Consider the following 16,272-nt stretch of genomic DNA (forward strand, 5'->3'; position numbering starts at 1 on the left):
TGAAATGATTAAGGGTAAAGTGTTGACTTTACTAAACTCAAGGTCAAATGTTGCATTTGAATCAACAGGACCAGGATTCTTCTTGTCCAGGTGCCTAAAACTTGCACAGCAGTGGGCCAGGCTAGGTCTCTGAAAAATGTGCTCCTACATTGGGCATGCTTCAAAGACTGATCTATGCTCCCCCAGTTTTCTCTTAAAAAAAAGGCAGCAAGCCTCCTATCTGCCTGTATCTCCTCCCTGCTGCCCAGGGAAGTGGTGGAGTCACCATCCCTGGAGGTATTTAAAAGACATGTAGACATGGCACTTAGGGACATGGTTTAGTGGTGGACTTAGCAGTGTTAAGTTTGCAGTTGGACTCAATGATCTTAAAGGTCTTTTCCAACCTAAATGATTCTATGATTCTATGATCTTACCATCTTTGATTAACAAGTGATTACAAACAGTAAAGTTATATTCCATGTAGCACACTGTCCCTGCACCTGCATTAATCAACATGAAAAGTAGAAGTTTAAATGGCCATCTTTAAGAAGATATTCCTAACCCAGTTATTACTCGAGTGAAAATAAACAGACTAACACCACTGTATGGCCTCTCCTGATCTGTCATATAGTCATTACTGTGCTCATGTCATTTCTGTAAGGTACAAGAAATCCTCAAAGGTTTATCTCACTCCTGTATGGCTAAACACTAACCTGGACACACATGGGAGAGAAAGAGGTCAGTGTCACCAGAGCATCACTGTGCAGTTACCCTGCTCAGGTCCTCCCCAGATCCAAGTAATGTTCAGCTAATAGGTATTAGACTACAGCCACTGAATCGTTACTAATAATTACCAGGTGAAAGCATCATTCCATTGTGGCCATTAGGTGGTAACATTACCTAATAGAAAGGCAGTCTTTTGCTTAGGAAGAATACTACAGATCTGCAGTGTGGGGTGTGAAGAGATGCTAAACCAGGAAATGTTCATTAAAGCAAAAATCACTGCAGTCTTCTTTGAAAAAAAAAAGGAGTCAGACACAAAGGTTTATAATGGTAGATCTTGAGAAAGGAGGAGGCAAAAGACTTTTGTGTTGGTTTTGGTAGAAGTAAGCGACTAAATTGCTCACCCCACCTTGAAGAATTACAGCCTCAGAATTCCTATTTCTGAAGCTAGTTAGCTTTCTGGTTAAAGTGTATATCTGGTCTGGCTCAAAACTGAGTGATCTGACCCAAAACAGGGCTATCTTGCTCATGAGGACATTTTTGATGAAGAGGAGACAACATGCTGGAAATGGATGGCAGCATATTAGCTCCTCTGTGCCATAACCATCCCCCATAGCAAGAGCTCCAGGGCATAAGAGCAGTTATGCTGATGCCTAGAGGAGCTAGCAAGGACTTCAGAGGCCTGTCAACATTAACAAATGTGGGCAGGTCCTTCTGCTTGGCTGAAGGAAAGCCAGTTTAAGTTCAAAAGTTGTGCAGCCCTGTTAGCACAGACAGAGCTAATGGGCCCTGCTGTGAGCTGGGTCAGGCCCTATGCCGGGCTTTGGGATCAGAACCCAGCAGCGTTCCCCTCCACCACCCACTGAACACAACCCCAGGAGAGCAAAGAGCCGAGGATGAAACGCCTGCCTTTCCAGGGGAGCCATGTTTCTGTACGACAGCGTTTTGTGAGATCCAGGCATAAGCAGCAGCAGACTGGGATTTAATCTTTCTGAGATAAATGGGATTCCACAGGGCTCTTATGATTAAAAATACATGTGTGCATGAATACTTGCAGGGTGGGTGTCTAAATGATCACAACAGGCAAAAAAATCTCCCCTCAAATTTCCATACCCTGCAGCCATTATACTGCCAGGTTGGCACAGACGCCCTTTGAAGTTGCTGGCATCTCAGCACAGCTGGGTGCAGTGGGGCTTCACGTGGGAAGATTAAAGATGTCATGATCTCTTACTCAGCAGCAGCACAGAGAGACTACAGAAGTGCATTCTCCTGGAAACAAACCGATTCGTAAATCAGAAAGGTAATCCAACATCAGATGAACAGAGGCACAGGCTTGTTCAGAGGCAGGGCTTAAGCAGGGCATTGATGAAACTGGAAAGCACAGATACAAAGCAGAGCCAGCGAGAGCGGCCACAAAGCAGATCAAGAGAGGTGTAAGGTCACATGTGATAACGCCAGGAAGACAAGTGAGGTTTCTGCTCCGATAACCTGAGAATCGTGCTCTAGGCTGGGACGCACTGTCTTTTATTAAGGCTCCCAAAGGTTTGTGTTCGACCTGAGGAGACACCAATCACCTGCCCTCCACTGCGAATGACTTTGCCGTATTTTGACCGTTCGGGCAGACATTTTGCGTGCTGGGGGCCTGCCTCAGGCAGGCTGGTGGTGCTGCTGAAAATTTCAGCCCATGTGATTCCCACCTGCCTGAGAAGGCAGGCAAGGGAAAGCAGGTTGTTTTGTTTATGCTAAAACCACCTGGCAGTCTTCAGGCAATGTTCCAGCTCCCATGCTCTGGAACAGGGGCTTCAGACTGAGCAAGGGGTGGCAGCAGCTGTCTGGGATGCGCCCCTTTTCCTTCCCCATGAAAAAGCACCCACTTTGTCCCATTTCAGATTTAAAAACAAATAGTTGTAAAGCACACACACTTAGTAATTGTGTGCTGTGTCCCTGAAGGTCTCTGAGGCTTATGTCCACACTGGTGAGGTTGCAGTGGATATGTGTGGGGCTTGCCGTGCCACCCAGGCTGTCATGCGTCGCTGCAGGCTGCTGATGTTGAGGGGACTGAGGCACAGGAAAGCAAACCTTGGGTAGAGCTAACCTGTCACTGTCTCAAGCACTTTGCTCCTCAGCAAGCAAACTTGTTCTTCTAGTAAACTTCCCTGCACAAGAGGAAATCCACTCTGGAGCATGCCCAAATTTAACAGGCATCTGAGTCATCGCTAAGAAGTCATGAAGACACAATTTGGCCTGTAGGAACCAGTTTTAGGCATTGCTAAAGCATCAAGCACAAGACAGGAGGAGGAAGCGATCTGACCAGGGCGCTCAGGTGGGATGGGATCAGTGTGGATTCAGATCACCTTTCTCTCTGCAGTGACCTGCTCCAGGGACAGTGCTTACCAAGCATTGAGTGAACCCGATCCCCGTCTATTCCACAGGGTGCATAGACATAATACCCTTCTCCAGCAAAAAGGAGAAGTTCTGTTTCACCAGTGCCACCCCATTCCCACTTCTGGCCATACTGTCCCACTGCCTTCTTACTTGGCCCCAGCTCTTGCAAACTACCTACCTGAACCATCACAAGTCACTAGTCCTGAAGATAACTTCAGCAAAAGTGAACTGTGTCTGCTTTTCTAGCAAACTGAAATGGCTCCAAAAAGTACTAGAGCCCATTCTAGTAAGAGAGGGGAGGATGAGGTAGCAAGGGACAGAGACACTTCCCCATCTTGGTGGTACCAAGCCACCACATTGACTTAAGCTCTTAAGGGTAAGGCAGCTGCCTCGGGAAGCACAACATGGTTTCCAGCCGTCCTCCAGTTTGTGCTGGAGTCATCATAAGTACTGAACTAGGCTCATTCCTCTGGTGACACTCTTTACAAAGGAAAAGACTCATGTGTGCTATCCTGCAAAGGGGTTTAGGGCTGCAGATGGTGAGAGGAGGCATAGTCCTCCAGCCGTGATGATGGTGCCCAAGTGTTTGAAGGTGGCTGGGCTTCCAAGAAACTCCTCTTCTCACAGCTTCCCCTGGTCTTGTAGTTGCTGATGTGATGATGCTGTGTCCTCAAACCAGCTTTCTGGTCAAGCACGAGGGAGGAAATAATGCTCTCATGATGAGGATTTGGTTGGGGGGCCTGGGAAGACAGGGAAACCTTGGCAGCCGGGACAGGGCAGCTGACGGTAGTGTGGGACACTCTTCAGGGAAGGGCTTGATCACTGTGAATAGCATGTGGTCAATGATTACATGATGTAGCACAAGGTCAGTCAGCTTTTTTTATTATATGAATAACACCCACCCCATGAGTAAGCCCAGAGTTTTGGGGAAAGAACAGAAATGTATACAAACCATTAAGACAGCAATAATGTGCAGGAAAAGGGATGCTAAAACCGAATTGCTAAATTTAAGATTTTTAAGACTTTGCATTTACTAATCTTTGAGTAGTTGCAGCTTGTTTGTTAGTGTTTTTTTGTTTTTTTTTTTTTTTAAAGAGTGTCCGTGCATTCTAGATGTGAATAATAAAATAAGGGAATGAAAACAAGTCAAAAATAGCTCAGAAATAAGAGTTCAGAAAAAATGTTTTGAAGCATAAGGAGTCCCGAGAGACAGCAGCAAAAGAAAGAATGATTCGAATGAAATCAGGCTGTGGTAAAAAGATACGTTGTAATGTACTACAGTCCCTCTCCTTCTTCCTTCCTGTTATATCTGACTTGCAGACTAGCTATATACTTCCAGGTTTATCCTAAAAATATACTGGAGGCAGTGGAAAATAAAAAGGAGAAGGATTTCTTAGAGAGAGAAATTTTTTTATCCATCTGCAGAAAGGAAGCAGCCATGATCAGATAACGTTGCTGAATTAATCTGCTTCTCACTGTGCTTATCACAAGAGCAATAAGGTTAATTCTGTAGTGAGGGCAGCAAAATACTGCCAGTTAGTGAAGGGAGGAAGATGGACAGACCAGCAGACACCATTTCTTATCTGACAGGGTCAGCCAGAAGCTGCAAAAAATATCACCAGTAGCCAAGCACAGAGGGAAAAAAAAAAAAAAAAAGACAGACTATTTTATTTTCTATGGAAAATATAAACACTAATATTTATTAATAACATGGACAAAAGTAATGGTGCAACTGGTTGAGACACAATGGGTGAAATGTGTCCCAAACCATGCATCGAGGCCAATGAGACTCACAGCCAACAACAAATAAACTTTCCCTAAAGCAAAGGTGTTTGTCCTGGGACTTGGGGCTGGTCCTGCAACTGTCAGGAGGACTCTGAACAGTGGAAGAAATAGTATGAAGCTCAAAATGTTTTGGAAAGAACTGACTGATGACTTAAATATTCTTCCTTCTGTTTGGAAGGAAAACACAAGTCCTGCGGTTTTCTTGGAACAAGCTGCAGAAAACAATCTGGAGTGCCAAGTGCCTCTGTCCTAAGGCTACTGACCAGGCCAATATTGCTGGGAGATTTTGTAAAAACCTCATTAACAGAAAATAATAACTTTTTGAGTGTTGGGAACACTGTTCAATGTTGCCATGTTCTTGGTCAAATGGATCGTTTTAGTGGATCATTAAAATCTTCATGGTGCTTCTTTGCAGAAGTGTCATCTCCTGCAATCCCTGCCAATTTATCTATTTGTCTACTAAGTTAGTAAGCTGATGCCAGGTATCAGCGTTTTATCATAAGACTTGTTATATTTGGTGGGGTTTTTTCCTTGAAAATCCACCATATATCCTGTGATTATATAAGCATTTAATCTACTGTCGTGGTTTAAGCGCAGAGGGCAGCTGAGCACCAGGCAGCTGCCCACTCACTCCTTCCCCTCTGGTGAGATGGGGAGGAGAAAATATAACAAAAGGCTTGGGGACCCAGACAAAGGCAGGAGGGATCACTCACCAGTTATGATCATGAGGGAAAAAAGACAGACTTGACTTAGGAAGAAAGAACATTAATTTGAATACCACTACCACCACCACCAATTTACCAATCAGATCAGAGTAGGATAGTGAGAAATACAACCACATCTTAAAAACTCCTTCCCCCCATGCCTCTCTTCTTCCCAGGCTCAGCTTTGCTCCCGATTTCTCTACGTCCTCCCCTCCAGCAGTGCAGGGGGCAGGGAATGGGGGGTTGCGGTCAGTTCATCACCCATTGTCTCTGCTGCTCCTTCCTCCTCAGTGGGAGGACTCCTCACACTCTTCCCCTGCTCCAGCGTGGGGTCCCTCCCATGGGACACAGACCTCCATGAACTTCCTCCAATGTGAGTCCTTCCCACGGGCTGCAGCTCTTCACAAACTGCTCCAGCATGGGTCACCCCCCGTGTGTTGCAGTCTTCCCAGCGACAAGCTACAACAGCAGGGGCTTTTTCCCACAGAGTCATGGTCTTCTTCTTTGGGCACAGCCACCTGCTCCAGTGTGGCGTCCTCCACGGGCTGTGGATTGGCATCTGCTCCACCGGTGACCTCCATGGGTGGCAGTGGGGCGGCCCTGCCTCTCACCCGGGGCTGCAGAGGCATGTCTGCTCTGGCACAGCTTCCCCCCCCCCACTCCTTCTCCTTTCTTCCACTGACCTTGCTGTTTGCAGAGGTGTCTCCCTCCCTCCCACTCCTCCTGTCATGTTCCCCTTCTTAAACATGTTATTGCAGAGGTGCAGCCACCATAGCTAATTGTCTTGGCCTTGGCCAGTCGCGGGTCCAACTTGGAGCTGGGGAAGCTTCTCACAGCTTCTCACAGGACCCACCGCTGTAGCCCCCTCCCCCGCTATCAGAACCCTGCAACACACAAACCCAATACATCTATGCTATATTTAAAATCATTATTGTGTTGAAACGCTTGAAAACATGAAACTTAATAAAGGAAGAAGGAATGAAACCAAGATCAATGTTTTTAACACAATTTTTTGTGCTTTGAATTTCTGAATATCCTTGAATGGTCATTACTGATGCTATCTCTTACATTTTAATGAATACAACACACTTTTCTCAACAGCTACCATGATGAGATGCAAAAGCAGAGGTGTCTGCTATTCAGGACTCTCTCTACACTCGATTTTAGGCAAAATGTACAATAATAATAAAGGAATTCAGTGATTCTTTGGGGCTGAGATTTTCCCTTCTGTTTAGTTCAGATTAGTTAAACAGCCTCACATGCCCACATCACTTTAGGTAGTTTTAGAAGCCACTGGGCTTAAAACCACTATGTGTAAACTCAGAGATCACACAGGGGAAACAGGGTTACCCAAGCAGTTGCTAAACATGCAGTGAGTTGCAGAACTGTTTAAAAAATCAGCTAGAATCTTATCCGCTTACCCCAGAAAATGTGCACAAAGTCCTGCAGGCTCTGAAGACAACACTGACAGGCAGTAGGCTCAGCAGTCGGGATTTCTCCGGCTCCAGCGAGCTCCTTGCCTGGCTCCTGCCTGTTGTTTCTCAAGGTCAGGCTCGGAGTGGCTTTCTGTTGGATTGCTTGCAAATTTCTGCCTCAACACACAAGCTTGCAAGACCATAGCCCAGCCCCATGCTGGGGAAGCGATGAAACCTGCCAGCTCCATCCTGCTCTCCTGCCGCAAGCATCCCTCTGCTTAGCGGTCCCCATTACTCTAGGGGCTTGACAGAGTTTTACACGGTGCATGAAAGGGGCCCTGCTCACCGCTCCTCATCCTGGAGCTGTCTGGGGAACAGTCCTGCGGATGACATTAATCAATGTCTTTCAACAGAATTTTGACACCAAGTGTCTACCATTGTCACCAGAAATGATGACAGACATTTAACCGAATGACATCATTAGCGCAGGCTTGCTTACCTAGAGCCCTTGGGGATGCTGCGCAGCCATGACGCCAGAGAGCTCCCAGCACTGGCATGCCAGTGGAGGCAAACCAAGCTCTAAGACAAGCCTTAAACTCCTCCATGATGAAGAAAGGGGTGTTTTAAAGAGAGCGATGTCACTGCTGATGGAGAGAACCCGGGAAAACACTGCAGTATCAGCTACACATACAGCGTCTGTGTTTTTACGTGGCAAATAGCAGAATGGAGTATGCAGGCATGTCAGTAAACATGGATACTCATTTGAAGATAAATACTTCTATGAATGATTTGCAAGCTCAGCAGAAAAAAAAATGTTTCTTACTACAACACCAGGGCAACATTGCCTTAGTCCTTAAAACAACCTGGAACAGAAATAAAGATGGCTGCTGGAAAAACACCGGTCACCTTTCACCACTGCCTTTGAAAAGAAGTGGTGGTGTATTTTTACACAACTTTTTTACTTTATGTCAAAAACTTCTGTGCCCTGAACTGAGAAAGTGACCTATTCTGGGAAGATACTGCACTCAGTTTAACCCTGAGCATTATATTCTTCCGTCAATCACTTCTTCCACCACTAGAGCAATGACTTTCTACAATAACCTTGCACTTGAGTCAATCCATTCTCTGGGTTTCACCATGTAGCATTTTATCACAGCAGTTTCTTGAGTCATCGTGATATATTTGGTATCTGGAGGTTTTGTGTTTGTATTCCCCTGGCCTGGAAGCACCAAGTACCTGAAGTTCTGCAGACCCCCAGCTCCCACACAAGGCTTGTTACACACTGACGAGCTGAACAAAACACCCTTTGCCATTACCAATAGAGCAGCAGACCATAAATATTCACAAGTTTTCACCCTGGTTTTATAAATTATCTACATCATGGCTGTTTCGTGCAGCGTTACATATGTCCTCTTCACTTCTGTCCCTTCTAGCTATATTCTGCAACTAGCTGTCCAAAAACCTCAGGTGGTTTTAGTAAAGAGGCTGTCAACGTTAAGCTGGTGAAAGAGTGCATTCATTCAGAAGGAGTGTTTGCTCCAACAGACTGCTGACACTTGAAACATGGGGCTATAGGGAAAAAACACTCAAAAGCAGTGACAGAAAGGACAAACTAATTCTTGTTCCCAGTTTCATGTGAGTTGAACTGGGACAACAGCCTCCTGTGGGAGTGTTTTCATTGCAGGTGTCTGGAAGGTGCTGCTCCCTCCCGCTCTGTTCCCCTCCAAAGCCATGGCTCCTGCAGAGAGCAAGGGGCACTTTGACTGGAGCGACCACATCGCTTTTTCAAGCTACTGCCGCTGCTGCTTCAACTGAGATGAGCAGAGAGGCCTGAGCAGTAGCTTGAGGGTGCTGGGGGATGGAAGGAGGCAGGGGAAAGGCTCTGAGTGCAGCTCCAAGTACTTTTTTCACAAAGGGAATGATGAGTGGGGCAATCAGGAGTGGCCACCTGAAGTGACAATTCAGGCTGGGGCCAGGGAAGCGCTGAGGGACCAGCCCGTGCTGGTGCTGCTTCTGTATTTTACGGCGAGTGGTAAAGCCAGACACAGGGCCTTGTCCCAGCCCCACAATTAGGTGTGCCTGAAATAGCGCCAACAGGCTCCACATCTCATTGCAGGGAGTTGCCACACCACTGCATGGCTCCCCAGCCATTCACATGCGTATATGTATATATACACATATGTATTCAGTGTACATATTTATACACAGTTACAATATATACAGCGTGTGTGTATATATTCATCTGCAACCAATCTGGAAACAGTTCTTGGATCAGGGAACTGAGGCCCCGGCACTTGCCAGATTTCTCACAAGTAGGTTACAGAGAGAGTCTGGCTCTCCCTCGCTCACCCTCACCTCCCCCTAAATCCCTCCCGCGCTCCTTGCTGTACCCTGGCACAGCTTCAGCAGGAGGCGAGATGCCCGTGATGGTCTCCCAAGTGTCGTGGGTCTCTGCTGTGAGGGAAGAAAGACGTGTGTGTCTGAGGACAGGCAAGGATTTCACTAGGCTTCTTTTGGGGTGTTTCTGACATTTGCAGGGAAAGGAGCTAAGAGAAGCTGAATTCACCGAGGGAAGGTTAAATCCAAATTAGGAAAAGGCAGAGTAAGCCTAGGCACCATTACAGTTATGATCCCGCTGAGCAAAGGCTTTTAGTTTCTGAGTTTGGCTTTTGGTCCCTGAGTTCTTACTATAAGCTAAAGCTGTCTATATGTAGAAAAAAAAAATTGGAATTATTTTTGAAAGCCGTTCAGTTAAAATGCATTGTGGTTTTCTGTGGACTTGGCGGGTGGGAGGATGGGAGGGAGAAGGAGAAAAAAAATCTGAACTAAGCCACCTTTGGTTGATTCTTATTTCATTTCCCCACCAAGAAAAACTGTCAACTTTCACGCGCTGTTACAGGCAACTGACAAACTGGCTTTATATGTTAAATGACATGCTACAGCTATTCATTTTTTAAATTTCCCTGTAAGAAAAGCCTGCATGAATTGCTGAAAGGTCTTTTACCAGTTGCACTGGATTATGTGTAACCACAAAAAAACCCCCCAAACCCCTGCTGGGAACTGGCAAACTGTGCCATGCCAAACAAAAGGGGGGCGGGGGGGGAGGGGGTTGCCTCGTCCTACCGAAACCTATCTCACCCCGTGTTGGAGCGCAGAGGGCACAAGCCCCAGGCCGGTACCGCACGGCGGCTGCCCTCTCCCCCCTGCCCCGGGCGCCTCCCGCCCCTCCCCGTGGCTTCGGGCCGGGCCGAGCCGGGCGGGCCGGGGCGCGGCGGGGGGCGGGCGGGCGCCCCCTTCCCTTCCCTCCCTCTGCTCTGGCTCCGGCTCCATCCTCATCCTCTCCGTCTCCTCCCGCCCAGGTGGGTCGCCGCGCCATGCCGCCGCCGAGCCCCCGCGGGACCCTGCCCGGGGCCGCCTTCCTCCTCCTCTTCCTCCTCCTCCTCCCGCTGCTCTGTGCGGCTCCCGGTGAGTGAGCGCCCGCGGCCGGGCTGCGGGTGCGCGGAGGGAAAACCGGCCCGGCACGTCCCGGGGAGCGGGAAGGCGCCTTCCCCGGGCATCACTCGTGGCCGCGTGGGTGAACGCTCTCGGTCGCTCCCCAAACTTGTGCAAGTTGCGCATCTTTTTCAAAGAGCTTGTTTCCGAGCGAATAAAGCATTTCGGAGCTGCGAGCGCTTGCAGGTCTCCTGTTGGACTGCCCGGCCGAGGGCTGAAGCCTGGGATCCCTCTGGGAAAGGGCTTCGGCGGGACGACAGCTTTGATGTGCTTTGGGACAGGCTGCGAGCAAAAATCTTGAAGCAGTCTGATTGTTAACATGCCCCTCGCTCAGTGACAAGGGTTTTCTGGAGTTACCGTGCTGGCCTGGATGCTGTGTCACAGTACTGGCACTGGCTGTGGTCTTCTGCTGCAAAATATTATCATTTAATGGGCGAAGACGGCCAGTTTCGGGGTTTCCTTTGCCAGAAAGGGCTGGGGAGAGGATGCTGGAGTATCAAAAGCTTCCCTGTAGTGTATGTTGCTCTTGAGTGTGGAAACAGGAGCAAAGGGAGGCACGGGGAGAAACTTGCTGCAGAGTTTTGCCTGTTGGGCTGGAGCTGTAACAAAAATGCTTTCAGTATTTTTTGAGATACGATTTTTGTTGTCGTTATTTCCCTCTTAGTAAATGTATGTGTTTTACTTTGACTTGTCCAGATGTTTCAAGGGGAAATAAGCTTAAACTGATGCTTCAGAAACGCGAAGGTAAGTAAAAACACAGCAAAGTGCTTTCCCTTCTTTTTCCTTTGAGTCAGTCGCTCTCAGTCAAAGCTGCCGACGTGTTGTCCCTCTGTCCCCAGCTCGGAGAGTGCAGTCAGAGCAGCAGCGTACAAGCACCCAGTTCCAAGCTGGTAGCGTACAGCCGCTCTCGCTTCTGTACAGTACCAAAACCTGTGCATATGGAGCCTGCGCCTCCATGTCCGTCTGGGACTTGGTCCTGGCAAGGCCGGAGGCTCTGCTTACCACAGCCCCCTCGGAAAACCAGGGCTCCCAGCCTCAGGCCGTACGCCTGCGTTTTGCTCTGCCCAGTGTACAGCACCTGCCTTTTCCAGCGTGTGCATAGCAGACGTGGCATTTATCTGGTGGATTCTGGGAAGTCACAAGCTTTTTCAAGGAATTATAATGCATGGAAATAGTGCTGGCTCAGGTGCAGAGAAGAAAATGTGCAAACCAGGCTTGCTGACGATGCCTTGACTTGTTCCCTTTGTCCTCTTTGCCCCACGTGTGATTCCTTCTTGGAAGACTGTTCTCTCTATGGGAGAGATGATGGCCAAGGCCCCAGCGGGCAGTTGCACCAAATGACTTGCTGGTTGAGGGACGGGGATGGAAATGGAGCTGCCTGGGAACAAGCAGCACTGCAGCAGATGGGGGGCAGGCTGAAACACCCCAGAAGTTTTGATTGCCTCCCCTCAGCCTGCTCTGTGGCCGAGGCAAAGAATTTACACCCCCCCACAGAGGGGGCTCCCACTTTCTGCAAGCCTGCGTAACTTCCAACTGGCTTTTTCCTGGCATCACCCACCACTTTTTGCCAGCCCTAAACTGTGTGCCCCATCCACGGCTGTTTTCCTTGTGTGTGGGTTCCCTGCCTCACTGTTCTGCAGTGCTTGCATGCAGACAGGAGTGACCACTTGCAACAGCACCCCTCCCTGCACCCCAGCGACAGTCCACTTGTTTGTTCAGGCCCCCTGGTGAGAGGGACCGCCCAAGGGGAAGCTTTTTGTGTGTACAAACAACATGGCCTACACCAGGAAGAACTGCAAAGCCTTGAATTGATGATGGAGGGAATAGGCAGCCCCTTAGTTCCAGCCTAACTCCCCTTTTCCAGTTGTGCACTAACATGAGCAGGCTAAGTACATGGTAGTGGTTCCCCTGCCAGCAGTGTCCCTTGTGCGAGGCTCGTTCACATGACACTTGTTCAGCTGTCCCCCTTCCCAGGAATAACACCCAGCTCGAGCGCACGGTGAGTTACCAGTTTCCAGCTCGTCACCGCAAGGCAGCCTGCTGTTTCCCACCCTTCTTGTGACAACTCATCTATCACTTTTACCTCTTGAATCTCCTCCCCTCTGCAGTCCTTTGCCTCCCCCTGTGAGTCAGCCTGGCTCCTACTTCAAGGGTTTTCACATCTCCACCTGACTTCCCTGTCTGCCCCAGCCTCTTCCCTCGCATCCTCTGAAAATCCCCACCCACACCCATGTTCCTCATTGCAAGGAACCCTCTGAAGCCAAGGCGTTCCTCCTACTCTTACACATGCTTCTTGTTTCACAGGAAGACCAAACATCATACCATGTTTTATTATTCCTGTGCATGGCAGGGGGCTAGCCAGTCCTCACATCCATACCTTTCAGAGGTACATAAATTGCTCTAGCAGCCACAGCAAACTGTCTGGCTCTTGGGCATGGAGCAAGCCAGATGGCACGTCTGGGGCTGGCAGGTCAAGGGCATTCCCATGCATCCACCAAGCAACGTGCTATCAAAGCCTGATGGGCTTTTGGTTTTGGGCATACAGGGCATTCAGTAGCACTCATTATTTAAAAGCTACGTTTTTATACAACAGATTCCAAAATCTATCTTTTTATGCATGCCTCCTTTTGCCCTAATAAGTTAGCAGTGTTTCTCCAGCTCCTTCAGGCTTTTTAACTTCACCCCTCATCTTCATTCCCATTTCTGCAACAGCATCACGCAGAGGTCGGTCTCCTCGCCTCAAAGCACAAACACATTGTGTATATGCTCTTTGAGTTTGGGTTTATTTATTTAAATTCCTTACTTAGCTTCTGTCTTTGAGCTCAGAACAGCTTTTTGAAAATCCAAGAGAATGCGGGTAGCTGAGAAATCCTATTACATCCATGATTCCTGGGTTTATTACTGTTACTGCTGCTACACGCATCGCGCTGCCAAGCCCAAAGGTGATGGCATGATGCAAGAAGCATTTTCTTACTTGCTGCAAGCAGTACGCTTCAGGCTGACTAAAAATTTCCTGGCATGCCTTTTTGGGGGGGGGGGAATTAATTTCAGCCCCTGTTGCCACGAAGCCTGAGGTGTCAGTGAAAGAAACGGCTGCCAAGGAGTTCCTAAGCAGCTTGAGACGCCAGAGGCGCCAGCTGTGGGACAGGAGCCAGCCCGACGTGCAGCAGTGGTACCAGCAGTTCCTCTACCTGGGGTTCGATGAGGCGGTGAGTGCAAAGCTTACTTTCAAGGGTTAGCAGGGCTTCGGCGTGAGCGGTTGCGAGCGTGGGTGCACAGCCAGGGGGGCACCCAGGGAGAAGCTGCCCTGCTCTGTTCACATTCACTGTGATTTCTTTTTGTAAAGTAGTGAATATTGCACAGAAATGTAAGCTCCTTTATTTGTTAGGGATTTCTGCATTATTTTTTTACTAGAAAAAAATGACACTGAAATCTTGTGTGCAGCTCTTGCCTGCTACTGAACTTAAGCTTAATAAATTGCCAGTGAATGTATAAACAAAGTTTGCTTTGAGAAATAGGGGGCCAGACCCAAAGCAATCAGTTGTATTTCAGGAAATTAATTTGGCAGCCTCAACCTAATCAATTTGCATTTTATCATGCTGAGAAACCCACACCAAGCTGGCCGTGACCAGCATTCCTCAGTGAAATTGCACTAACATTAGGTACCTAATGCGTGCGTGTACCTCCATGGCGTGGGCAGCTCCTGACCATCGCAAGCACCGGCAGCTGTGCCTTGACTCTAAATGTGAAAAGAAAACCATTGGATAGCCTGCAGCCAACCTCCCCTCAAGTGAGAAGTATACATTTTTTTAAAACAGTTAATTTGTAAAAATGCTGAAGAGAAATCAAGAGTTCCCAGCTTTGCACAAAGCTCTACTAAATAGATGCTGAAATAGGGCGAAAAATGTGCATTTAGTTGCAGTCCCACATGTAGAATAATTTCTACATTAATAAGAGGTAAAAATAGTTATAGATGTTGAATTCTTGGCTTGTGTCAGCTGCGTGAATACGTTTAATGAGATTGCATTGGCACAGGCAAGCTGGAGTACATTTTGGACCTTCATGCTATGTGGATCGCTTACAAGATGAATGCTGTCATTTTCAAAGCTGGAACAATTAAAAAAAATAATCCTTTGCTTGGACTGAAAGAATGAAGGGTCCATTTTTTTGTTGCTCCTGGACATTATGCAGATAAAAATTACTTTTTAACAGCATGGCTACATCCCCCTCCCTCCCCCCAGTACCAATAGGAAAAATAGGAAAAGTGGTTTTATGCATCAGAAACTGAAGACTGGGGGCAAATACTAGGAGGTAACAAGGACAAACCATGCAGATAAGATGAATTCTCCTCGTGAGTTCCTGTGTGCATTTCGAAAACTGAAATGAGGCCTGTTGTGGGATACAATGAATCTACTTAGTAGGTTTTCTTGAGTATTAAGACACAGTTTTAACAATGAAATAACTGTTTGTTCCAGCAAAGGACTTGGGCCATACTTACCCATTGTGTATTCTGCAAAACTTTTTTTTCAAATCTCAGCCAAAAATATTTCCAAAGAGTCATTCAGATGGAAAGGCTTTGACTTGGCAAGTATTTGATATCCTTGAACACTATTCTTCCTCTGCTGTTGCGAGCAGAACTGAACTGCTTACTGCCTTTCCATAGCTAGAAGGCTGTGCTGTACATTCATTTTTACCCATGCAAAATGGAAATGAAAGATTATGGGCATAAAGCAAAAGCCTGTTGCACCCACTTTGACTCAGGAACATCAGGGGCAGCGGAGAACCAAACCTTTAGATTTTTAAGTACAAAACATTGAAATGCTTTTATAGTCCACCACTGAAAAGGTAGTAGAAATATTAAAGGTGCTCAAGTGCATGTTTCAGTTGCAAGTGCTCTCAGTTTAAGCACTTTGCAGTGGGCAGAGGGTGTGGGGGTGGGTCCCAGGTGGGGCTGGGCAGGACAATTCCTGCATTTGGGCCCCTGATAATCCTGTAGAGAAGGTATGTACAAGCCACAAAACCCCTCAGATCTAAAGATCTTGTTTTGACAAATACGTAAAGGATCTGAATTTCTAAAGGAAACAAAAGGTACCTCTGCCACCACTTCTGTTTCACTCTCTTCATTGTAAAGTTTCAGGCTTGGAAAGCAAGTATTTTCTTTTTTCGGCAGAAATTTGAAGATGACATCTCCTACTGGACAAACTTAGGGCGCGCTCGTAATGAATACTATGGTGGATACTACCAACACCACTATGATGAAGATTCACCAATTGGCCCACGAAACCCACACACCTTCAGGCACGGAGCAGGTGTCAACTATGATGATTACTAATGCCATTTATCCTACTGTAGCTGGTGCCTATAGGGCTGCACTGGGTGAGGCTGAGTCCTCCCTCAGTCAGAATGACCCTGCTTTCCTTCTATTAATGTAAACCAGCAAGAGTAAAGGAAGTGCCAGACTTAGAAGAAAGCAACGTGACTTTTTTTAATTACCATTACTTAGTAGTACACCATATATAAAGTGTTATAGAAATAAAGCTTTTTTTGATAAAATAAACAGGTTGCCATTATTTAGTAGAGTTTGTAACAGCAAGTTTCATTCCAACTGTATTACTACAGATTTCTTTTTAAAGGGCTTTTTCATTTGCTTTCCTACAATCAATTGCAAAATTACATCATCTAGTTTGGCATATAGAATACATAATATAAGCCAATACATTTCAGATGGGCCTGCTCATTCAGATTTGTGTCAACAAATAAATCCAATTATTCTTGAGGGAAAAGAAAAA

At 47.1% G+C, this 16,272-nt stretch overlaps 1 protein-coding gene across 2 annotated transcripts in view; it reads left to right on the forward strand.

The window, feature by feature from the left end:
* The window catches only part of LOC141939427 (cytoplasmic protein NCK2), a 155,839-nt gene extending 139,799 nt beyond the window's left edge, over positions 1 to 16,040 (forward strand). For both annotated transcript variants that reach the window (XM_074859126.1, XM_074859127.1), the window contains 4 exons: positions 10,351 to 10,456; positions 11,180 to 11,227; positions 13,535 to 13,692; positions 15,654 to 16,040. In XM_074859126.1, the coding sequence (XP_074715227.1) occupies positions 10,351 to 10,456; positions 11,180 to 11,227; positions 13,535 to 13,692; positions 15,654 to 15,815 (474 nt within the window). In that variant the 3' untranslated portion in view covers positions 15,816 to 16,040. The remainder of the gene's footprint in view (positions 1 to 10,350; positions 10,457 to 11,179; positions 11,228 to 13,534; positions 13,693 to 15,653) is intronic.
* The last annotated feature ends 232 nt before the right edge of the window (positions 16,041 to 16,272 follow it).

This window comes from Strix uralensis, chromosome 2 (assembly GCF_047716275.1).
Source record: "Strix uralensis isolate ZFMK-TIS-50842 chromosome 2, bStrUra1, whole genome shotgun sequence".
NCBI lineage: Eukaryota > Metazoa > Chordata > Aves > Strigiformes > Strigidae > Strix > Strix uralensis.